General features: G+C 44.9%; 1 protein-coding gene across 1 annotated transcript in view; it reads left to right on the plus strand.

The window, feature by feature from the left end:
• The first annotated feature begins 463 nt into the window (after positions 1-463).
• Positions 464-25,824, plus strand: part of LOC148057128 (uncharacterized) — a 64,035-nt gene continuing 38,674 nt past the window's right edge. Inside the window, exons 1-3 of the mRNA XM_087746671.1 lie at positions 464-614; positions 863-934; positions 5,169-5,225. Coding sequence (XP_087602797.1) covers positions 464-614; positions 863-934; positions 5,169-5,225 — 280 coding nt within the window. The remainder of the gene's footprint in view (positions 615-862; positions 935-5,168; positions 5,226-25,824) is intronic.

Genomic DNA, 25,824 nt, shown 5'->3' on the forward strand with positions numbered 1-25,824 from the left:
CTCTAATCTAGGCACACAAAAGACATCATTTCTTGCAATTAATCAAACACCAGCGCCTGAATTCACAGCACGGTACTCCACCCACGGCTGCCCTTAATGCCTAAACCGTCCCTTCCCCGAGCTTGCGTGGTCGTATTTACAAGCGGACCCGACATCTAGTTTGTTTGTTTGGTTTTTTAAAGAAAAAAAAATCCCCTTACAACACGTGTAGCCAATCATTGCAACTCTTAATATATCTCTATAAAACAGTCATTACAAACAAGAAATGCCCTCCTTCCTCGCCCCCTCCCTCGCCTTCCCAGCCCTCCCCTCCTAGATCGTTGCCTCTCTTGGCACAATGCATAAGATTACCCTTAACTGGATCCTATTAAATAATTCAATGGTGGCGGTGTAATTTTGGTTGGAAACTGCACGGATTTCCAAGTCGTGACTGTAAAAGTGAGTAATGTGCTCTGGCTGCGTCATGGCTCCAGTCACAGATGGTTCCAAACTGAGGAGAAATCGTGACTTCGACTTGAGACGTCCCCTCTCCATGAAAAGACCATCCAATCACAACGGCGTCGGGGGGCAGCCGGACTCCGCGGAGCTCGCTTTCTCCTTGCTCTCCTGTCCGTGTGTGTGTGTGTGCGTGTGCGTGTGCCCGTGTGCCTCTGTGTGAGTGTGAGAGTGTGTGTGTGTGTGTGTGCCTGCGCGCGTGTGTGTATAAAATCCTCAACAAGTTGCAGAAGGGGAAGGGAGAGGAGGGGTTAATCCTGGGGAATCTTCTGCACCTAGTGAGATCGTGACCCTCCCACACAGTACAGTAACTTATATACATACCTGGAGGAAGGGACCCTTTGCTTTTGGGCTTTCTAAAAAAAAAACCAAAACACTCTTGGTGATGCTTGCACCCCGCGCGGGACTCCCCGGAGCGGCCAGGGACGCGCCCCGCCAGGTAAGTGCTGGGGGTTTTCAAACTTCTGCTGCCTGCGCTGCCCCGGCCGCCCTGCCCGCCCTGCCCGCCCTGCCCGCGCCCCGCTCCGCTCCGCTCCGCCGCGCCGCTGCCGCCGCCGCCGCCGCTGGTCTCGCCGGGGGCTGGGGGGGCGCGGGGCGCCGGGCCGCCCGGCGGGCGGGAGCGTCGGTGCGGGCGCGGGGAGGGAGCCGCGGCGCTGCGGGCTGGCGCTCGCCCGGGGGGGTCTCGCGTGGGGTTCCCGCGCCGCTGTGCCGCCGCGGGGCAGCGGCGGAGGGACGCGCAAGTTCTGGAGGTGGGGCCGAGGCGCGAGGCCGCTCCGGTCCCCCGCGGGTCTCTGCCCCAACTCGTGCGGGAGCCCGGCGGGCGGGCGGGACGCGGCGTGGACGTGGACGTGGACGTGTGTTTGCCTTGCTCCCGCCGCCGGCGGGCACCGGCGGGGCCGCTGGTTCCCCGCAGGCTTTCAGTAGAAGACTTCTGGAGTTCGGTGACATGTCCTGGAAACTTTTACCGAGCGGGTGTCCCCGCCGGCGGCGGTGCCCGGGTGGCTCAGCGCCCAGGACGCTGTTACGGCGCTGAGGAGAGGGGGCGTCCCGCGTCCCCCGCCGCCCCGGGAGGGTGCTCCCTCCGGGCTGGCCGGCTCCCCGCGCCGGGGGGGGAGGCAGCGGCGGGTCCCCCATGTCCCCGACTGCCCGCCGGGAGGTGGCGGGCGGCCCGGGGCGCCCCCACCGGGGGGAGCAGCGGCTCCGCGCCCGGGCCCCCCCGACGGCGGGGCTGGTCCTTAGTTAACGGTGCCCCTTGGGCAGCGGCTTCCCGGAGAGGGGCGTGGGGGGGCGGCAGGGGCGAGGAAGGGTCCGGGTTGGCCCGGCCGCGCTCTCGGACGTGCTCTTGTCGCGGATTTGGTGACTAATTAGACACGGAGAGGGCTTTTTTTTTTTTTTTTTCTTTTTTTTCCTCTTCCCCCCTTCCTTTTCCCCTTCCTGCCTTCTTTCCTGCCTTCGCTCCCGCTCTCCTCTCCTCTCCTCTCCTCTCCTCTCCTCTCCTCTCCTCTCCTCTCCTCTCCTCTCCTCTCCTCTCCTCTCCTCTCCTCTCCTCTCCTCTCCTCTCCTCTCCCCCTTTCGGGAAAAAAAAAAAAAAAAGGAAAAAAAAAAAAAAGCCGAACTAGGCAATGTGAGGCGCCGCCTGATTGGTGGGTGACGATTTTAGCCCGCACCAATGAGCTGCCCGCCTGCTCTCTATTTATTTAGCGCTCAGGGGGGAGAGTTTTCTCTTTACGCAGCGTCCGTGCCCGGCGCCGGAGCCTCCGCGCGGAGCGGGGCCGCGGACACGCCGCGCTCCGCCACGCTCCCGCGGCCCCGGCCCCGCCGGGGGGGGGGGGCGGGGGCCCGGCGGGCCCCCCCCCCCCCCACCCCCGCCGCCGCCTCGCCTTGGCGGGGCCCCGGGTTTTCGGAGCGGGACTTGGTGGGGATGGGGGGTGGGGACCCGGCGTGGCGGGGGATGGCGGAGCCGATCGCCCGTGGGTCCTGTGGATGTTGTGGCGGCAGCCGGATGGATGGATGTAGGAAGCCGCGGGAGACTTTGTCCTTCGCGAATCTTTTTGCGGTCTGGGCTTGCTGTACATAACTACCTACCCGGGAAGCCCTTACCCCAAAAAGCATTCGCGGAGGGCGCATTCGCCGAAGGAGCAGCAGCTGCGATCGCCGAGCCTTGGACTTATCTAGACTCTGTGGGCTTCTATTATTAATTCCTGGCACCTTTCCCTTTCCTCCATCCACCCCCCCCCCCCCCCCCCGCCGTGAGTGTATATATGTGTCTCTCTAGATATATATGTAGTGAGGGAAATAAACACCCTTTTCCCCCTTTCCTACTCCGCTTGGTCCCCCCGACGTTCAAATATTCACCGTCGCCTACTAGCCTAACTTTTTAATCGACTTTTGCCTAACGGAGCAGATCACACGTTTATTCGGATAACTGTATGGTGGTTTTTATTTCATTAATGGAAAAATAAAAATAGAATAAAACTTCCTAAAAGTTCTCCGCCCCTCACCTTTCTCCCCCTCCCCTCCTTCCAGGGCATAGCTGTGTTTAAAAAATACGGGTGTCCTAGTTGATCGAGATTAATTCATAAAACAAAAAATCTTCGGAGCGATTCATTAAATGCTCTGTAACCGGGCGCCTCGGCTTATTTCGAGGTGGGGAGGGTGGGATTTACTGGGATCACCCCATAAATAATAGGGAGGGAGGAGGAGGGGGAGGCGCACGGATCCGCCGCGGTTTGGGGGAGACCCCAGTTAGCAGGAGATGCACCATGGAAGCGCTTGCCAAAGGCGCCTCCCTCCCCCCTGCCCACTTCCAACCTGATTTTAAGCAACTTGCAGTCCGGCGATCTCTCCGATCGCTCTTTCCCCAAAAGCTAGTGCCCCCGAAAAGGGTAAAACAGGCAGAATCCGGGGGAAAACCCAGCCGAGGCGATGCTTTTGGACGAGGTGATTGCAAGCGAGCAAAGCAGCATCAGCACCAGCTCTCTGGTTCTGAAACTGCCTTGTGCATGCACACAGCACTGAGAGCATCTCAGGCAGGAGTTGGGGAAGCTGCATTTTCCCTCTCTTTGCAGTAATTACCAGCCCGGATTCCGTGGGCAAGAAATAAATAGCAAAGAGAAATCCTCCCTGCTTGCCGCCCCCCGGCAGAAGGAGCGATTCAGAGCAGATCTGTCCGTGCAGATCAGCCTCGTGAAAGAGACAAGATCTCAGCAGCAAGTTGGGAGCAGAGTGGCCGCTTGACGCAACACAGGGGCCTATGCTTCGCCCGGCTGTGGAACAGAAAGGCGGTGGGGGGGCGATCTGATGTCTCAGCTGTTAGAAACTCGAAGGGTTCTCCCCTCTGCTCCCCCGACAGCGGCACGGAGGGAGATCCGGCTGAGAAAGGGCTGATCTTGCATTTCAGGGAAGCCTGCATTGGAGAGATCGGGCGAGGACCACAGTCGAGGCTAAGAGTTAATATTTCTCGAGAGATAAAAGAGATTTTGAAGACCTGCCTGCACTTTAGAAAAGAGTAAAAGACCGGCTAAGGGATAAGCGGGGAAAGAAGGCAAAGGAAAAGCACCTCGTTGCTCCCCTCCCTCCTTTCCTTCTTGCTCCGGACACGTAGCTTGAGCACTAGCTGGCTTGATGAAAACAAAGGTGGAAGGGTCACAGTATCTTTCAAGTAGACTCGCATTTTCGTAATTATTTATCCTCTCGTATGTAGGGAAAAAAAAGTGTTTGTCCTTCCCGGTCGCCAGCAAACCTCTTTTCGGGGGGTTTTATTCATGTGAGCATATTTTAAAGGGAGAGACAGGGTACTGGAGGGAACTTGGGGAAAAAAAGAAAAGGAGAAGTGATAAGAGGGATCAGCCAAGCTCAGGCTAAAAAAGCATCCTCTCCCTTCCCTGCCTACCGTCGTCCCTCAAGAGGATCGAAACCAGGAGTGATTTGGGGGGGGCAGCTCAGGCGCGAGTGGAAATCCGAGCCACGGTGGTGCAGCTCCACGTCTCTTTACCTTGCCAGCCAACTGTTGCTGCCATGCTAAGGGCTGCTGTTGCTGCGGCGGGAGCGGGGACCGCTCCGCTCTGCTGGGGGGCTGCCCGCGGCCGGCCTCCGCCGCCGCCGCAGCTCCCCGGGGCACCTCTCCCCCGGCCCGCCCTGCCCCGGCCCGCCCTGCCCCTCTCCCTTCCCTCCGGCCTCCAAGGTTTCTATCCGCAGCAGGGAGGCTCGGCACGTCGGGCGGGCCGGGCCGCCGCCGCGCCTGCCCCTGCCGACGAGGCGCCCACCCCCGGGCCGTCCCGGGGGAGGCCCCGGCCCTCCCCTCCTCCCGCCGGGCCCCCGCCCGGCCCTGCCGGGGCGCGCCCCGGGCTGGCCTCGCCTTCCCCGAGGTGCCGTGCCGGGGTCGGGCCGCTCGTCCCTCTGCTGCGGGCCTGGGGCTGCTGGGGGGGGGGGGGGTGTGTGTCCTCCATGCTGGGGCTCTGTGTGTGTGTGTGTGTGTGTGTGTGTGTGCGTGCGTGCGTGCGTGTGCCCACGGGTGAAAGGGACCCCCGGGTGGGGTCGTGGGCTGGTCTCCGCTGCCCTCTAGGCGCCAGGCCAAGCGGCAGCCAGGCGAGCCGGGGAGGAGCGGGAGCGGGCAGCGGCTCCGCCACCCCCCGACCCGCTTAACCCTCCTCTCCCTCTGCCTTTCCCCTCAGGTGCGGCCGCGCCGTCGAGGCCGGAGGCGCCGCGGGAGCAGCGAGGGCCGCAGGCAGGTGAGAGCGGCGACGCCACGGGCTTCCCCCACACCCTCGGGGCCCTCACACAGGCCGGGGAGCCGCGGCGGGGGCTGCCGCCCCCTCCCCGGGCACCCCGGCTCCCCGGCTGCCGCCCTCCCCTTTGACCCCGGCGGTGGTTACTGCCAGGCCCGGCCTAACGCCGCGCTAGGCCGCGGCCGCCCCGGGTCCCCCAGCCCAGGCAGGGCCCAGGGCAGCGCCTGCCGCCCCCGGGTGCAGGCAGGCACCCCTCGTCCGCACAGGGGAAAGCCCGGGTTGGCAGAGGGGAGGTCAGGGTGTTGGAACAGGTGGAAAAACCCACTTAAAAGTTATATAAATTATATAGGAAAAGGCCATCGCATTGATTTCGGGTGAAACCTGTCGTCGTAAGAAGGTGGGGAAGGAAAAAAGTTAGTGGGCTTTGCCTAAAATCCCCTTCTTTACCTCGTCTTTCCTTCTTTATTCACTAGTTGACGTTCTCTTCCACTTCATAGTTAAATGCATTGTCCGACGTTTGCAGTTCTTGTAGTTTTTGTCTCGTAGGTTTTTTTTTTTTTTTTTATTCACGATCCTTGAGACAGCTAGTACAATTTTCTGCCCACCACTATAATAATGAGATAGAAAATTGAGAGGCAAATTAATTAATAGCACATGTTTTAAAAGCAAAAGGACCCCCTCCCAGTAAAGCAACAAAACATATCGTCGTTTTCAGTCATGTTTAGTGATCGTCCCCTGCTCTGTTTCCAGACCTGGCAATTTTGGAGAAAGAGGAACTACATTCCAGTTACAAAATTAAAAGTTTATAGATAAGTAACTACAACAAAGTCTCTTTACATTTACTGTATTTTGAATTTTAAATTCAATTTATGAGTAAATAAAATACATTTTTCTTCTTTCATTTTGGCATCTAATTTCTCAATGGCCATTATCTGCTCACGAATTGCTCTGTACAATTTACTGTAAAACAACAAAAATGTCTTCCTTCAGAAAGCTGCCATTATGGACAGATGTTTTCAGAGGTTAGGGGCTCCGTTGCCACCTGACTTAGGTCAAACACTTTGTTAGGACCCATAAAGCTTAGCAGCGCTTTACTGGTATCTGTTAGTTTACCACCAAAATAGACAAACTCTGCTTATTTTGAGATAGGAAAGAAAAGCAGAGCCTCGTAGCCAAAGATGGAAAAGGCCTGTTAGAGCCTCAAGTACATACACCTCCTAGACCAGCATTTAATCTCCCCCAAAAGAGGATGTATCAAATATTAAACTAGTACTACTCTTGAGGTTTTTTAAAAGGTCAAGGCATACATTGCTAGGAGCATGGGGTCAGTGCATGTTAATTTACGTCTGTTACTGCACTTAATACAATTATATAAAGGCTAAGGGCCTATGAATAGAATTGCTGCTTAAGGCCTCTGAGCCTCCTGTATTCCTGTCAGTTAAGGGCTGAGAAATACCTCCAACCATCTGTAAAAAATTGCTTTGTGAATACGGGCCTCATGAAATAATGATTAACACTCTTACCCTCCCCTCCTGCTACCCTTCCTCCCCCCAATTTTTATTAGTATTCGAATCCTTTACAGATCATCTGCACATCAGTTCTCATTCTTTCTCTTTTAAATCTGTTAACACAAATACATTTGGCTATAATATTTGCATTAGCTGTGGTATGCTGCCATCTCATTTCTGGCTATAGAGATCACTCTAATAAAGGACACACATAAATTAACTTTTATTTTTGTTGTTATATTTTCAGGCAAGTTTTGTGGTGGTGGTTGTTTGTGTAGCTTTCAATAACTATCAATTCTTGCTGAAATGCTAGTAGTTTTTAAATATACTTTTGGAGGAGCTTTTTCTAGAAATGAAAATAAATACCTTTTGGCTTTTGTACTACTAGATACACCCCAGGTTCAGCAGGGGCAGGTTAAGTTGATTGACGTCATGTCATCCCCCCTCCCCTCCCCCCCCCCCCCCAAAAAAAAAAGGACAGAAAGTTATTTATCTTTCGTTCTCTGAAATATTTTATTGGGAGTACTTAGGGAATGATAAGTAGGGTTTGTTGGCTCGCTGGCAGTGTCCACACAAGTCTCTTTTGCCAAAATATTGCCACTGTTATTATCACCTCTTTAACATGACCACTGGAACTGCTCTGATACCCAGTAATGCAGTTAGCAGTTCTTACAGCATGCTTAGCTGCCACTGCATTTAACGTAGGGAGTGTAAGAGTGACAACCCCGATGAAACCTAATTAGCAGTAGAAATGTTAGGAAAGGTTAACAGATTTATGGTACTGCAGATGTGATAAGCAGTGTGGGGGAAAATAGAGGGTGTAGACTTACCAAACTTCAGAGAGGAGTCAAACTTAGCAGCCAAACTTAGTCTGAAATGAGAATATGCTGTTTCATTTTAATTTCTGTTTGTAAATATAATCCATTTCTGTTTGTAAATATAACCAGGAAAGAGATGCATTTGGACCTGCAGCAGTGTCCACGGATGTTGTTTGGAGCAGGGAGAAGAAGTTGCACCTCGTTTAAATACAGGCAATTTTCCGTATAAGTGACCTAGTATTGTTTAGAACAATACACAGAGGCACAGGGTTGGCTGCACATGTGCGTGCACACATGCACGCAAAATACATGTGTATGTGAATATAAAATGGATTTTTTTCCTAGCATTTTGTTTTAATTCTGGATAGTCAAGCTTCCTAATTTGTAGAAGAGAATTACAAAACTTGTTCCTGTGAAACTCAAAGTTTCCACTTAAAATAGGAAGTGACACCTGTGTTTCATAGCATATTTGATGCTGTTGTTCAGATGGGTTGGGAAGGACGATAGAAGATGCTTTATTAATACGTGCACATGGAGAAATGCATCACGGTAGCAGCATGACATGAGTCCCATTTCTAATACAGCTTTAGTCTCTGTAGAACCTCCCCAGGGTTGGTGCATGCTGCCCACTCCGCATGGCCGCAGTGCAGCCTCCAGCACAGCTCAGGTGCTTCCTGTGACCGGCGTTCCTGTCGCTGTCCAGGTAGCCATGGGCTGAGCTATAAGCACGGTGACGAGGGCGTGCATTCCCCTACCGATGGTACTGGGGCTGGTCACCAGGATGCAGCATTAACCTCCTCAGGAGAAAAGGGATGATTCCCTCGAGTCCAGCCAGAGGCAAAGCACGACCACTGTGTTTGTGTAATGTTGCTGAGTTGTGGCGTTGTTAGTCCGAACGTCTAGGCACCACATTGTTCTCTCCCATAGGTAGGAGACACGTGGGAGGAAAAGGGAGGTGAATTTAATTTTCTGTTTATTTTATTAGAGGATTCCCTCATCCCCAAAGCTCCTTCTCTGAATTTGTCAAGTCCCTGTTTTCCTCCTATTCTCCTTGCTCTCCCATTGCAGCAGCTCTGTCTCCCAGGAGGTGGCCAAGCTATCTCTGGAAGTCACCCCCTTTGCCAGCCAGTGGAGGTACTGAAAGGGTTATTGTCAACTTTTCCCCACAGCTGAAAGTGGCTGCTCCAGTTGGGCATGTTTTTTAAAAAGGGCTCAGAGTAACGTGAGTTTCTAGGCCAAGAATATAGTAAACAATTTACTAAGAATAAAGTCAGGGTGTGCCCAGGAAAATGTGTTCCATCATCCCTTATTTTCAGCTAGCTTTAAGTAAACAGTATGGGATAATGCCATGCTAAATAACGTAAGCTATCATGGGCTTCTGCCCGAGTGGACAAGGTTCAACTGCCTGGGAAACCTGAACATTTTCAGTTTGCGTGCAAACTTTTCTGAAAAAGGGAACTGCAAAAAAAATTTCTTCTGAGAATTTGATTGTTTTAAATGATGCATTTTCAAAATGAGTGCATGGTTGAAGGAAAAAAATGAAAAGCAGTGGGAAACTGCCATGGAGAAATTACATCTAGTTTTTAAAGGACACGGTTCTTCCATTTTTCCTCCTTGAATTATCTGCCCTCACGTGAACAGTTCTACCAGATCGGTGTGGGAGGCAGAAAGCACTGTCGAATCAGGGCCCGCCGCACTCTTGAGCTTATAGCTTTACTGAAGCAAATAAGGTTATTTTCCAACAGAGGAATCGGGACAAGCACTGAAAAAACATGTGCTGTTGTGCAGCTCGTCGCATTACAGTCCCGACTGTACGGATGTAAGTCAGTGCCCACGTTGGTGTCCACCCTCAGTACAAGTGAAAGGAGGAAGCGGCCTAGAAGAGAGCGTGTTTGATCTTGGGCTGGGGGAATGGCACGTAGCGTCCACTCCAGAAAGAATGTCAGCATTTCCTGGGAGAGGAGTAAAGAAGAAAAAGGCCGGTTAATTAGGAGAAGTGTTGGGGAGAAGTGGCCAGCAGCCATGACACTATCAGTTATTTAACCACAATATACAGAATATATAGTCAGCAGTATTAATTTAACATAAGTCCCGTGAGCTGCGAGCATCCAAAGGAAGGTGCAATAGCCAACACAGAAACGTCTCAATGCCCTTGCCTTTCTCTGTCTGGAAAGCCTGGCTGGGTGACTTGCTAAAATTCTTAATGTCTGGCGTAGCTGCCTATGTCCTTAGTGGCAAGCTGATGCCAAGTCTCTATCAATTTCTGGTTTCCTTTCTAAATCTCTTTAATTATGTTGTTATATTTTAGTTAATTTTCAGCATGTGTTCCTATGCTCTGTTTTGTCACATTAGAAATGGCCAGCGATTTAAGTGAAGAGAAAACCAGTGGGGGGGGGTGGGGGGTGGAGAAGGGAAATGTACATAAGCTATTTATTTTCTACGAGAATGTGAAAAATCCTGATATACCTGTTAGAAGTTCCTGGCTGTGCCAATATGTTTGCCAATGTTGATGCAAACAGATACTCATTGTTAATTGCTGTTTGTTGGTACATCTCCAGTGCAGGGATGGTGCAGTGAGGGGTTCCCTGCCTGGGCACTTTTCTCAGGCCTTGCTGTAGATCTGCTCGTGTGGTCTCTTGCTCCTCAGAGAGGCTCCAGCCCATGCGTCCCAAACGTAGGGCCAGGCAGAATTTCTGGTTGGAAGAGAAACTGAATTTCCTCTCAAGGAGGTAGAGAGAGAGGGATGTCCTAAAGTATGGGGAGAGATGACATGGCTTTGGAGAGTGTCGTTTTTTGGCAATATATTTGGTAACTTTCTTTTCCTTCCAAATCAGGACGTAAGAAGCCAAAAAAAGAAATGAATTAGCAGAGTGACACATAGACTTTAAAAAAAATCTGTCCACTGTTGGTTCCCAGACTCATCCTCATCAAAGCAGCGCTTCTCAGTCACCCTCCTTACCCTCATGGGAACATCTGCTGGGGAAGTATGATACGGCACAGGTAGAGAAATGACTGAATGCAATTCATGATGTGAATGTGGCAAGACAGTTCCTCTCTCTCCTCTTTCAATCCCCCCTCTTTTTTTTTTTTTTTTTTTTTTTAAATTTCCTGTTTCCCCCTTATTTGTTTCATTGTTCCTTTTTCTTTGTCCTTACTCAGGCACACGGGCACTGTCTCTCTGTTTTCCTTCTGTTCTGTCTCCCAGATTTTCACTCACCTCTATGGACACCTGTCTCTGGAAAGGGCCCTCAGCTGATTCCCCTGCTACGCTGCTCCTCCCGCCTTGTTTCCTACAATGAAAAAGACGAGCGCTCCTGGTAAACACAGGAGTAGAAAACTGGGAGGTGGGGCAGAAGGCAGAGGAGTGATCCTGAGTCTGAGCAGCCGGTTCAGCAGTCATGATAGCTAGCTGGGTTGGCCACTGGCTTCTGGCGCTTGGACGATCACAAAGTTCATCATGGAGCAGAGGAAGCAGATGTCAGGGCCTGTCAATATAAGTGTGAGAAATCTCCCCCTAGGCTGCTGAGTTTGGTGTTACGGTTCCTCGCCTTAATTGCTTTGTAGGTAAATTAGAGTGGTGCATGCTGCTGTGCCTGTTGCACAGGGCTGGTGTGGACTTTGCAGGCAGTGTGGCTAGATTAGAAAAGGATTACCCACCTGCAGTACGTTGGAGATGACAATGGAAATTGCAAGGCATAGAGGGGAGCATGTGCACCCTGTTTTATGATAAGTTGAGGCAAGCAAGGGTGGGAAGGAAGAATCCGCTACACAAAAATAAGATTTGTTAACTTGTATTCCACATTTTTATATAGAGTTTTGTAAATAATTGTTTGTGTGTGTGTGTATGTGCATATGCACGAGTTTTTATTACGCAGTTGTAGCAAAAGGCCAACCTAACTGAACCAAATAAGAAAAACAGGAGCAAGAAAAAATTCTCAGCTTTACGATACTGATTTGTATGCTGAACTGTTCTAGTCCGTATACTGGCAGGTCACCCACACCTTCGTCTCTAGGCTTTATTAAGAAGTTGAAGTACTTGGGCATAGTGTGACATAAAAAACAGGGTGCCAAGACACTAAGCTGAAACATTTGGGAGCTCTGCTCAGCAGGCTTGCAGTATAAGGGATGTTATGTTGAAGTGTGACCCTAAAAGTCATCTTGAAGGACCTATGGCAATGACTTATTAAAGCCCCATGTTTTTCTTTAAAAAAAAAAAAAGTATGTTTGTGAGAAGGAACAGAAAAAACAATTATCTTTTGTTTTTAAATTAAATTAAAAGACTTAATTTTATATTTAATGTCAAAAAGCCAAATGCAACTGATTTGTGTTAGCACATGACAGCAAGGAGGTGAAATGGCTAGGACAGGAAGATGAACAATTGATTTTTTTAGTATTTTTTTTTTACTGACCAAACTGAATGAAATACAACAATAAAGAGCCTATAAAATGGGAAATCAGCATTGCCCTCCCCCCTTTTTTTTGAGTTTCTCCAAGTGCTTTCTGGTTTTGCTCTTTAAAATAAAATTAGTATCAGAAACCATAACATTTTTTACATAATAATTTTAAATTTACACAATAGTTTTAACTTATTATAACAATTATACAAGGTGCATTTTTCAGTTCTTTAGTTTTTCTTAGCCGGTATTTGTGAATATACAAGTCTTTGTATGTGCGTGCAGACTATTTTATGGGTGCATGGACAGATGTGCATGTGCACATGTGAACATATCCACAAATACATGTGCATGCAAATCCATAGTAGAAATAGTAAAGGCAAAATATGATCCTTTTCTTGATATGTATAAGTTTTACAAAAATTTAAAGATGGTTTACCGATATACAGGTTTTACTGTACACTAAGAAAATTATGGTTCATTTCATAAATATTTACTAACTTTTTTAAGGCCTATTCAGTATTAATTATGCTGAAGTACAGGGCAAACTATTTTATTATATCATAGTTTATGGACTTGAGGACATTTTAAAAAAAATGTTTATTGACCTGTGATTGCCTGCATTTCTGCAACTTCCATTCAGTTTTTTAACCCCAATAGTCAGGAAAATATTTTCTGGCTGTCTGTATTCACCAGCAGTCTGTTGTAATACAAAGCTTTGTATGTTGTTTGCAAACCCAGCAGCTATTTCTTGAGTAAAGTAACTACATCCTGATCCAGCAAGGGCTTTCCTCTTCCAAGCAGTCTTCTAACAGGACTTAGCCTGGCCACAATAGGGCTCTTCACAGCAGTAAGCGCTGCTCAGAGAGGCAGATGCTTGCAGGGAAAGGCCTTTTGTCTTGCACTACTGCATCTGAGATTTTTCCCCTTCCTTTTCACAATGGGTAAAAATACCTTGATTGTGTTGAAAATCAAGCTCTTGCTGAATTTTGCTTTACTTTTAATTGTCCAGTTGCAGAAGTGGGATAAAGACCTTACAGCCCTCCCTGAAGGATCCTGGTTTCTGTGAATTTCTATTTGTTGTTATTTTGAACAGTTTCCATAAGATGTAGTTCTGGCACTGTGTGACTGGTTTTCTGTTCACATGCTTGGTAAACCCATTAGCAATAGATATTCTGGCTTTATTAATTCACTGCCCTATGCTACATCTATTCCAGGGCAGAGGGACTATTCAAAGCCTGAGAGGAATATTTACTTTTCCAGGTCTTCTCTGCTCAGGTTGTCAAAAGATGAGAGTGGGGGTATTTTTTTTTTTTTTTTTTAACTCTAACAATTATTGCCTGGCAACTGAACAGAGACCTTCCAAACTTGTATCACACAAACCATTGGTACCTTGTTCGTTAGCTTGCTTGCTTGTTTCCTTCTCTGATTATTCATAGTCAAACTAGGCCTTGCTCAATGTAGTGGGTTTTAAAAATACATGTATAATGCAGCTGCCAAACTGAGAATGGAAAGCCTGCAGTTTAGCGCTCAGTAAACAAAATGTGACCAAGTACTTCCATGCCAATAGGTTTAAAGATTCCCAAATGAACATGAGTGCTGAAACCCTTGTAACCTGCTATACTGTATCTTTTTGCATAAGACCTTCATTTACTCTCCTGTATGGTTCATGAGATTATGGAGTCAGTTCTGTTCCTACAGTGAGGCCATTAGCAAAACTCCTTTAGATTTGTATACAAAAAGTACTAGTTCAAGAGTGATAATTTTTTATTCTGAAGTTGTTATTTGACCTCGTCTTTTGAGGCATATTCATCCCTTTCATTTATTTTGTTCAGTTGATATGTATTTATATACAGTAGAAACATCACAATTTAGCTATTTTATTTGCTGCCCAAATTTAAGCAGATATTACATGCAAGAAAAGCAATCTGAGAAAAAAATCAGGAGAATCTGATGAGATTGAAATGGAAGAAATGTTCTGCATAAAATAATATTTATTGCATTTCATCTTTGTTTTTTGTTTTCACATTAATTTGGGTGTTCTGAGCTACAAAAGACCACAGTCCATCCATCGTCCCTGCCCCCCAGTCATGTAACACCCATTAAACACTACTGAACTCACTGGTACCATGTAAGCATGCCCCCCTCATGTTCCCCACACTCCATATGTGAAATTTTAGCTAACACTGTCCCAATTAGATAGTGGTCATTGCTTTTCACTCTAATTAAACTAAATCAGTCTCTTGATTCATTCCTGTTAAAGGAATTTCTTGTATAAATTTGAACTAGTATAGTAGGACTCAACGTGTGGGGCACTAGGTATATGTGTATATATGTAGGCATATGTGCATTAAAAACCCAGGAAAAGTATAGTAACTGAAAACAATAAATAGAATCAAATTAATCTGTTCTCAGTTCATTTGTTTATAAGGCATTTGGGTGGGTAAATAGAATTTTAAGTTGTTCATGAAACTGCAGTGTAGTTCTATGTAGTGAAACAGTTATGCTGGAGAGGGGTTTCACAAGATTTTTGCTGTTCCAATGGTTGCTTTGAAAATGTGTTTGAACATACATGTCTATAAGGTGCATACTGTTCACCTAGTTTAACCGAATCTGATCCAAACCCCACTGAAATTACAGGTTGTTTTTTCACTGAATAGGAGTTGCATCATTCCCTTCAGTAGCCTCGTTTATTTGAGGGAAACAGCTGTCATGATTTCTCTGTGTGTGTATGTGTCCACGTGTTGCCGTGTATATTTTATCCATCTATCTGTCCATATACAAAACCCATATGTTTTCTGTAATTCTTACTGGGGCTTTATGCATGCATTAGGTAGACACGTGCATGAGGTTGTACATGAGAAGAACTGTGTAACAGTGGTCTCCTCTTTATGCACAAGTATCTATTATTTTTCATATCTAGGGGAATAGGCATCATCTAGACTTCAGTGGGAAAAACAGCAGATTAATTTTTGCTGCTTTTTTCCATTTTAATTTGTCCTTGAAGGTCAAAATTATTTTGGTGATCACTTCATGTCACGATTTTTATTTGGAAACAGACTGTAATGTCTCTGGCACAGGGACTGAGAAGTCATGAACACGTATCTCAAGTGTCTAACACATCAAAGGAGATTTTGGTTTTTTTTTTTTTTCTCTGTAGTGATAAAGCAACTGTGGGCCAAATCCTGCTTACTTTATTATCCAAATTTTCCTAATGAAGTCCACTTACTTAATTACAAGGCTAAAAATACTGGTTGTTTTCATAGATGGACTTTTGCATCTGTATCTATCACAGACATTACATCAAATAGTTGTTCCTTGATTTAAAATGCTTTTATTTATTGGCATGCCTTTCCTTGCCGCCTAGTTTAGGAGCCTAACCTCAGACAAGGAAGTTTGAAATTTTGGGCCATTGTTTTTCAGCCTTATGGATAGTCCCCAAAGTATACAGCACTTATTTCTGTACCAGCTTTAAGTATAAATGTATATAGAATCTAACAATTATGAGATATTACTTTTTAGTGTCTAAAAGGTAACCACAGTTAGGTCTAACAGAGTTTCGGGAAAAGGTATCAAGAAGGAAACCAGTCAACTTGCTCTCTGTCATTTCTAGCAGCCCTGAACGGTACGGAATTTGAATAACAATTTCAGTGGAGCAAATACAAGATCTTGGATCTAAGAGAATTTTGAAAGGTTCAAATTGTGCTTATAAAGCACAGTAAAATGTGCTCTTTTGGTCATCTAGGCATCAGCCTTGGGTGAACCAGACCTGTGCAGTCAGTCCCCCACCCGCTCAGGCCAGCAGACGCGCAAGGCCGTGGCAGCTTGTCCGACCAGGTGAGTGGGCAGGAGGGGGGACGCGCACCATCACGCCGAGGCCGCCCGCTCGAGGCGCGAGCCCTGCTGTAGCTGCCGCACCAGGTCACGCTCCGCTGGTCTGTCCGCTGCCCTGCCGCAACGCTAGCTCAGCCTGTTGGAACATCTGGGTCAAAATAAAAATGGAATATAATTGGTCCTGACCCTTAGTCCCAAATAGTTTTTAACTTTAGTGGGCTTTAGTCTTGTAAACTGGTAGGTCTGTAACATGGGTGAAGTCCCTTGGAGTTGCAGTGGCCGATAGCAGTCAGCTGAGCCAGCAGCCTGCCTCAGTGCCTGCAGTGTCAAGGCTCCAGCTAATCTGTCTATTCAGGAGGAGCAAAAATGAAGTAAACTGAATGCTAAAAATGTAAGAAGGAAACTTAAACATCAAAAAGATACCAAAAATACTTGGGGGCTCTTTTTGAGATGAGAAGTTCTGGATGCATGATGAATGCAGGCTTGGCTTCTTATTTGAAGTAATATTTGTAATAGCTTTGTTTTATTTATTCTAAAGTTAGGCAGCGTTGTAATGGAGACCTTGAGGATGTTTTAAAATAGTTACTTAAGAAGCACATTTGCCTAGTAGAAGTAAGCCTTAATGAAAGTTTTAGTTTGTATATGCTTATTCAAGGGTCCGATATGTGAGTAAGAGAATGTTTTGTAGGAGGGGAAAAAAAAAATATAAATGTGTCTGTTTTAGGCATGATACAGATTCCAAGCCCATGTATGTAAAGGCCAAATGCAGCTCACTTTCCATACCTTATTTACCATAGTCTTGTTTCCAGTAAATGAAAGTATTTATCTGAGTGGCCAGAGCAGAAACTGGCATTAAAAATTAGCCATGAATATTATTCCTTTGCATCCTTTGGAAAAAAAAATCCAAATTTAAAATGAAGCAGAGAATGAACAAAAGAATTAAAACTTTACTCTCTTGTTCTTGCTATAGCTAGTCAGGGGGTTATTGATATAAAGTGCATAATGACTGCTACAGCTAATAAAACAAAAAGTAATTGCATGTTTAGATAACAGTCAAATCCATATTGCTCTGTCCCATGAATCTAGTCCTGTTACACGTAAGCAGGATCTAGCCCATTGGCTTCATAAGGGCAATTCAGATGCATAAAGCAAGCATGTTTTCGCTCAGTCATATGGAAACAAAAGTCTCCTGCACATTTACAACCAACAAAGCAGGTTTAGGATGAATTTTTTATATGAATGTAACCCAAAGTAGGAAGGAAAAATAATTCCATTGAGGTAGTAGTGGAAGCTAAATGTTAAACAAGCTTGGATCAGAAAAAAAAAAAATTGTCAGAGCAGCATACTGCCATTTTATCACTCTGTCATCTGTTAATATAAATGTTATTAAATAAGTATGAATATTAAAAATAAATGTTAATCCTCTTTTCATATTTACTCCATAGTAACAGTCATATTTTCCTTCTTTTTTAAAAATTTTGACATTAAAAATATATAAAAAAAATTGCTGTTGAGAACAAAGGCTGGAGAATTTTTTTTTCCTCCATTTAAACTACTGATTAACAATTTATTTACTTGTCACTTATTGTTGACCATCCCAGTCATTGCTTTTTATGTGATATTTTACTTGATGTTTCTTTCTGGGCAGTATATGAAGCAGGTTTTAATTTCTGTATGATTCTAATCCTCTATTTCTACGTATATTACTAGTATTTTCCTTAGCAATGTCTTGTCTTTCAAATGAGAATTTCCCCTCTGTAACTTTACATTTATATTTCAAAACACTAAACACTCTATACTAAAGTTTTCTTATTTTGAGCAGTCACTGTTTGGGATAGTCTTTCTTGCAAGCTTTAGGATTCAGGTTTGAGGCTATAAACACTTCTGTACGTATGAGTAAGTCTAATTTTGTGAGTAGTCTAAGCCAGCAGGGCTCCTCAAACAAGTACGTGTTTGCAGGCTTGGGACCTGCAGATATTTGGATGGAGGAGAAGACAGGGAAGGGCTACAGATAATAAGTTTTATTTTTAATTACATATGCCTGCCAGGATCATCAAGAAATATGACAGTATATTTCATTAAATTGGCTGGATTGTTTGGGACCTGTAACATGTAAATGAAAATGTTTGCTTAATTTGGTACCATAAGATAAAGTTAACTCAAATACCTGATATCTTAATCAAATCTAATCATTGTGGTTGTTGAAACCTTTGGTCCCGATTTAGTTAAATTTATAGGTAACATTCTAACATCTAGAAATCTTCCCATCCGATGATACCTGGTTGAAAAATTTGCAAAACCAGGAATCGGTCTCTCAAATTTGTGGGGGGGTCAAAAGGCTTATTAAAGATGCTATTAGATAAACAGCTTTTTATTTTATATATAGAAGTTGTTATAGTTGCTGTGTTTTTTCACTAAGAATTTTGTTTGGGTTAGTTAGGCTTTTTTTCCCCTTCACCCCATCCCTTCCAAACTGCAGCCACAAATTTAAAACCAGCTAAGAAAAAGCTACATGCCTGGTTCCTGATACTGCTCCTACTGAATTTAATGGGATCAGTGTCAGTTTTAGAGATGAGGGGTATGGTGTAAAAGCAGAAGGACAGAGGTGCATAAAAGGAGTATTTCACAACTCAGAGAATATTTATAACGTAGTCAGAAGCTTGTGCAATGAGAGAAAAGGGATCTGAGGACATAGTCAATGGTAAATAAGGAGGCCAGAAAAATGAAAGTTTTAGAAGCCATGTTTGCAAGTGTGACAAATATATCTACCTGGGAAATGGCAGTTAAGTTTTTAAACAATATTGTTTTTACAGTAGTGAAAATTAAGAAAAACTATGAGGGTCAAATTCTGCTCTTAGATATACCCGTATATTGCCTGTTGACACTGAGAGGGAAGATTCTAACATTTCACATCTGACTTGGAACCAAAACAAAAAGACTATTTTCAGATTACTCTGGAGTGACTTCCCGATCAGAGGATCCCAACTTGATTTGCCAATGTGTAGAAATACGATTTCATCGGGCAGTGAGAGCAGTCTCTTTGGAGTCAAACGTGATAGCTATTTAGCTGTACGTAGCAGTGACAAATGGCAATTTTGGCTTTTACAGGAAAGAGGGAATTTGCTCATATGTAGAACTTCATACTACAGACGACTGTCTCTGCTAAAAGGAGTGACAGCAATACTGGCCATCATTCCCTCTTCAAACTACTTCGAAATGGCTTTGCTCCTCTGTCCTGTAACTATGACTAGCCCAAATGAATGGCTAGGTTCTGTGATTAAAATAGACCATTAATAAGCAGGACTTCCACGTCCTCCTCCAGGCTCCACCAGCTTTTCAGTATAACCCCGGGCAGGCATCTGTTTTTCAAATGGTATGTAGTATTTACATGAGACGTTTCAGCAAAATGGAGGCTTCAAGAAGCAGACTCAGTTTTGGGTAGACTGATGCTAGGGAACTGGTTACTGAATTGCGGAGATTGGCATTCCCGCATTTATTCTATTTTGTTCACTTCTCTTATGAGTGTAGCTTGGTGATCCCGTCTGAATGGCCTGGTGGCTGATAGTTTCTGCAGGTTCTTGTCTGGAATAGTCATTTGCTCCCTCTCCGTTGTTAAAAGTGACTCAGAAGAAGAAAGAAGGCAGCTTGCTCTGTCAGAAGGCTGTGTACAAAGATAGGTAGAAAGGTTTTGGTGGGTTTTCCCAAACCACGCTGACCAGAAATTAACTATCCTTTTTATCTGGCAGACCTCAGCAATGTCAACACTTAGTTTTTCTCAGCTGTCTTTAGAGGACCCAGCTAAGCTGCCTATGATGTTTCTTGGCCCTTTGTTGAAGAAGGCAGTCATCAAATCCTTGATTCTCATTTGTCTTGCAAAACATTTTATTTATGTGGCTATTGACATATACAACAGTCTTAAAAAAAATTCTGAATTAAAAGTTCTTGACTCCTTGCTGTCAATCAGGATCAGGTTCCTGAAGACCAGCAATGGGGATGTCCCTGTTCACTCTCACCAGGAAAAATAGGGAAAGGAATGTCACCTGAATGTCTTACCTAATGTAGCACCAGAACTGACAAAGCTCATTTCCTAGGGTTGTTTTATGCTTTGCTGCAAGTTTTGATGGATGCTTCTCCTGCAGTTGGGACATCCGTAACTGCCCTCTCCTGTGTGGATTCTCCAGTGCCTAATAAGACATGCACTCACAGTTCCCTCCAACCTGGGAAACTTACAGGTCTCTGTAGTCTTGGTGGCCACCTGCTTCCACAAAACTTGTAGGAACTTAATTGTTGTTGGGACCTGTATCCAAGTGCCAGGTCTGACTACAAAATAGGAATGCATTCAACAGTTACTGAACACCCCGATGGTCACTTTCTGTCTGTCTTTTACACGCACACGTACGCACACATACACATGCACACACACAGCATGATCACAAGCCTTGTTGCCATAGGAAACCAGGCTAAAAACAAGCAAGGTCAGAAGGCATGAGCTCATTGTTTTTCCTTTGCAGCTCCTTTTAAAAACTGCTAGCACAGGCGTTTTTTATTCATTAGATCAGATGTGTTCTTGGATGCTAGGTAATCGAAATCATACTTGGTGCGTGCTAAGCTCTGTTCTGCATGACGCTATGGTGTCCACCATGGAGTTTGTCCGGTTGCCATCTTTGTCAGGCCTTAGCTCATTCTCTAGTCATTCTCTACTTGATTTGGTAGTCATACTTGGTGCTTTGGCTTGCAAGTTTCCTTCCTGGTCCCCTGCTTATTGTTGAGAATATCTCCCATAATCACTTTGATCTCACCGCAGAGTCTTACCCACCTTGAAAAAAGTAGCAGCATCACAGGAACAAGGGGTATTCTCAAATGGATTTCAGTGGGCTGCACTGTTTGCATAGAAGCCCAAAGTCGGGTCATCAGTGGTTAAATATGAAGGAAACCTCTAGTCTGGTTAAGACTAACTCAAAGACTGTCATCTTTGCTTTAGCATAAATATGTATAGTGCATTATGGCTAGACCTTTATAATACAGAGGTACTTATGCTGCCTCGTGTTTGTGGATGTGAACCACATTCATCCTGTGACCAAGGTGATGGCCAGCCACCCCTCCAAACTGATGTGTTGGTGACAGATGGAGAAGCAGTCTCTGCTGTCAGTTTGAGCAGCTGCTGTAAGTGCCGCTGGCTGGCAAACCCTCCCTTTCCTCACCGCAGACCGCGTTCTCTACCTTTGAGGGTATCGTAGGCTGCAGAACTAACCCTGGGCAGGAGATCAGATGGATACCAGAGGCCCCTTATCTGCTGAGATTGATTACCTTTCTGGTCTTCTATATACATGTGGGTACTTCTAACTTCTTGCAAGGGTGGGGTGACTGTCACCAGAGGAATATGAGGTTAGCGAAAACAGAGGCACGGAGCTGCAAAATTTGAAGAACTTCTCTCCATCAGGGACATGAAAGCCATGCTTTTGGTAGCTTTTCATGTATAACCCTTCTTTCTTCCCCCTCCCGCCCCAGTACAGCAGCACAACTGTCTGCTCTTTTGACCAAAGTGGTTACTTGCGGAGACTTAGTTGCCTTTTCAGCATGAATTGTTGCATTCTCTTCCACCACCTTCTTCTAGCAAATACAGTTACAAAGTACAAACTGTAAGGAGCAGGAATTCATCTGGGTTTGAATGTGTAAAACAGCTTAATTAGTGATACAGCATAGTACATATCCCTCTATCTATCTCATGTAAGCATTAAATTAAAGTGCCTACAAATGGGCACAGTTATTTGGACATATATTTATCATGTAAGAATAAATCCAACTTCTTGTTTTCCTTATAACTGTTTTAGAAATTCAGAAACTGTAGACTTACTTGGTTATGTTTCCACACTTTCACCCGTACTTGCTCTTACAAAAGTTCTGTTCTTGGGTAAAATCACAGAAATTTCAGCCTTGGAAGATATTTCCTCTTGTCCTGTCTGGATGGTCTTTCACTTTGGTGGATGGAAATTCTCTCTTTACTGTACATGTTGTTTATTAGTGATTCCTTTGCCTTCCAACTCCCTACTTGGATTGGCTGGCCTTGTGACCTAGTGACGATTAGTAAATCCCAGTGGCACATAGGTCGCCCAGATCCTATCTCCTTTTTGTCAGTGCTGCAGAAACAGAGTCCCTGAAGTCACTCGGCAGCAGCCTGTAAGCACCTCGATTTTGTCGGGCCTTCTAGGGATATAAGCTCTTCTCAGCAGCAAGGGTTTATTGGGGAGTGGGAAGCCTGCTAGAGTAATGGTGGGAAATCGTAAAACTTGGAGTACTCCTGGCCACCAACCAGGGCACAAAAAACCTGTGTTCTGAAACTCTCTTTCAGCACCCCATCCCCAGCTTCCCTAGAACCATATCGCTGACTTTACTGGTCGCATACGCATGGTTTGGGCTGTTCCTGGTGCCGAGCCATGAAACGTTTGTAGTCTGGGAGCTGTGCTGATATTCTGGTTGATGTTATCGTATAAGCAGAGAAAGGAACTACTAGAATGCAGTTATTTTCAAGAGCCATCTAGGAGATTAAATTTGCCACAGAGTGTGCGCCTATCTCCCTGCATGTCTCTCAAATCCTGGGCACATAGCTTTAAAATCCTTAAAGAAAAGGGATCTGGCAGCTCACTGAGAGATATCTCAGAGCTGGCACCATGTATCTTGAAGGCTCACATCACTGGCTGTGTCCATGCTAGTAAATTAAACGCATCCTGGACCGTTCTCTGGCATTGAGGTCAACTGGCGCAAAATAGCCAGCATCCATACTATTAAGCTGTCTTGAACTCCAAGACAGGACAGCCATATGCAAAATGCCTATTGAGAACAGTCCCTGGCTCGTGGTAACTCCCAGCCCACACCCAGGAGCCGTTTGGGAGAGTGCTGTTTGACCCCGGCCTCAGCCATGCCAGGGATCTTCTAGAAACTGGAGAAGAGGTGCCAGCGGTAGTGTCCCTGGCACCATTTCAGAGGAGGTGTAGCCAGCAGTTGTGCAGGTGACTGAGCCTTTGCCACAGCAACAAGATGGAAGGGTTGATCCTTTTCACAAGGGCTGCAATTCTTTGTCAATCCCTTTGTCTTCTCTCTCAAACTTGAGATTTTATTCTGATTAATGCTGGAATGGCTTACTATTTTCAGCTGTTTAATAGTTTGCTGTTGTGATTGTATTTGATTGTGTTTGAATTTCTATCTCCCCAAGGATAGGGAAAGGGATTCTATAAATATTATTTGATTTAATTAATAAATGTCAGCTTCTTTTGTAACGTAGTAGGGGAGTGAGGATGTGCACTGGGAGAATGACCAGTAAGGCAGAAAGGCATTTCTGTTTTTATTCCTGTGCCACCTTCGCCATAGTCCCTGTGCCACTGTTGCCAGAAACTCTAATGCCACCACAAAGGACATTATCTATTATAAAAAACTTTGCTAATGCCCCAAGGTATCGAAGGCAGGTAATAAATCACTTAATACCTTCTCAGGTATTTTTTTGTAACTCATAGTTTGCTGCCACAATCCACAGAAACCCCATAGTACAGATCCTACTGAAAGGGTGCACTTGGTGAATACGTTTTTCTTGATTTGGGCATTCAGATTCTTTTGATCCCTTGTAGGCTCTTCAGCAGCAGAAGATCATGACTATTTTGTGTCAGCATAATCTTCCAAGGCACATCTTCTTTCTGAAATGTCCTTTGTAGCCTGGTGTAAGCCCTGGTTGAATTTGGCCAGGCGTGTTGATAGGGCTTCTGCGCACAGAGTCAGATCATTTGTCGACAGTGGTCTAGGAGGCATACTGTTAGCCAGGGAGAAGTGGTTTCTTTTTGCTGGTTATTTGGTTAACTGAAAAAACTTTAAATTTCTTGTTGTTAATATTTTACAAATCTACAAGTAAAAATATAAATCAAAAGAAAAAATTTTAATCAGATGCTGATATGTCTTGGGGCAAATTAGTGACGATACAGTGCCACGTAGATTCATGGTAGTCTATTAAGGTTGTGCTTACATTCTCAAACTGGTGTATCTATTCCTAGGGCTATGCTGGATAAGTAAATAAAATGTCTTTGGTATTTTTGCTGTTCTGGGGCATTCTGTTAGACTGTTGGGTGAAATATTCCGTGGGCCAAATGCTGTTTGCTTAACTCGTGGGAGCTAGTCTGCTTATTTCAACGAGTTAGCAAAGCGAACTGGCTTTTGTTGTTTGGAAACTATTCAGAAAGCTGCACTATATTTTTACTGAGGATCCTCTACTAATGCGGATGCCGCCATATGCTTAAATCAAAGGGAAACCTGTGGGAAAGTCAGAAGGTGTGGCACTGAGTTTGCAATGTTTTAGGATTTACAAACAAATCCTTGGGTGGGGGGGGCATGCACAGGGCAGGTGGAGCCAGAGTCCAATACACTCCAACTGGCATTAAGTAATATCCATGGCTATTTCTTACCCTATGATGTGTATATGGGGCTTCTGTGGATAGAAAGAGTCATGGATATACAGCGCTGGAATGATGATGTTCTAAACTAAGAATTTTAGAGTAGTTTTAACAAATGTTCTATTCATCTGTAAAATCTGGAAATGTATTCTGTCAATGGAGGTTAGTACATAAAGACTGATGACTGTTGAAAAAAAATTGTGAACTTTTGTTTGAATATAACTATTTGTTTTGATGGTAATTGAGGCAATTCCTTCACTTTCCACAAACATTCATTAGAGTGATATTCTGTAGAAAAACTGTCACATGCAATGATGCATTTCTGTATCCATATGAATGCCTGAATTGGAAGTCTGCGTGCAGTTCTTAGGAAAGCCTTTGATGGGTTGTAAATTTACCAACCAAGGGTAAAAAAATTATGTCAGGTGATTTGGGTGACCAACAACCCCTTATAAATACTAATCTATGAGTGGTGGATTCCTAAAATACACAAAGCAGTCATTTTAGTGAATAGCTCATGAGCAATCTCATGGGCAGAAATATGTTGGCAATTACTCATTCAATAATTTGTGAAAAATATGTCTGCTCATTGACATTTTGGAAAAAAAAAAAGATAAATCTCATAAATGCATTGCGGGAAATATCTTGCCAGCTAACAACGCAAAACACATGACTCCACTTACAAATATTTAACCTTCTGAACTTCTGATATTCCTTATCGGAAGAGGTCTGTCTAGATGTACAGACACCACCAGTTCCCTGAACAGCAGAAATGTAACCCCAGAGTTACGACACAATTTGAAAAAAACCCAAACCTATATGGGTGGCTTGGTCCCAATCTGAAATTTGCAGCTGGCTGGTTTTCTTAAACAAAATTTCAAATTCTTATACTTGCATATATTAAAAAACAACGGATTGCGATTTGAGCTTTGAAACAAAATTCACTTCTAAAGGCTGTTATGCACGTGCATTAGGGATCCTAGTATGTATTTGAAAACGCAGTTATTAGCAATCATTAGTTTAAACACCTCTGCTGACCACATAAGGTGTGGAGGTAGATCCATAACAGTTTATAGCTCATGATCTGTGATCTGCTGCAGCTATAACATTTGTGAAGGCCCATCATTCCCTTCTCGTGGGCCATCAGGAATATCAGTTCTCCCACGCTGCTCCTCTGTGACATGCTTTAGAGGTTCAAAGGAGTTGATTTTCTGTGGCTCCTTCTTCCTTTTATGTCTTTGCTGAAACTCCCAACAAGCAAGGTCATTTTTAAGGGTATATTTTTGTGACGTGGACATGGGACATGGAGGATACATGAATAGTGCTCGCAACTTGTGGTCTGTATGTGCCTGCACTGATTTCAGATTGGTAGGTGAGCTGGCATAGCTACTTCCAATTTCTGTTTTTCAAGATTATTTGTACCATTTCAGCCTCAGCTCGGTAGTGACTGGACAACAGATCCCATCATGTATAGACATGAAGCCCTTCATATATTCCTTTTCTGTTTTTTTAATATAGTTTGCTGACACAATTGTTTGTTTTTTACAATTTTCTAATTAAAATCCAGTTCCTATAGCACTCACATTACTAAAATAATTTCATACTTTACTAAAATT

This window comes from Nipponia nippon, unplaced genomic scaffold (assembly GCF_047370975.1).
Source record: "Nipponia nippon isolate SJK-2023a ecotype South Korea unplaced genomic scaffold, ASM4737097v1 scaffold_10, whole genome shotgun sequence".
Taxonomy (NCBI): domain Eukaryota; kingdom Metazoa; phylum Chordata; class Aves; order Pelecaniformes; family Threskiornithidae; genus Nipponia; species Nipponia nippon.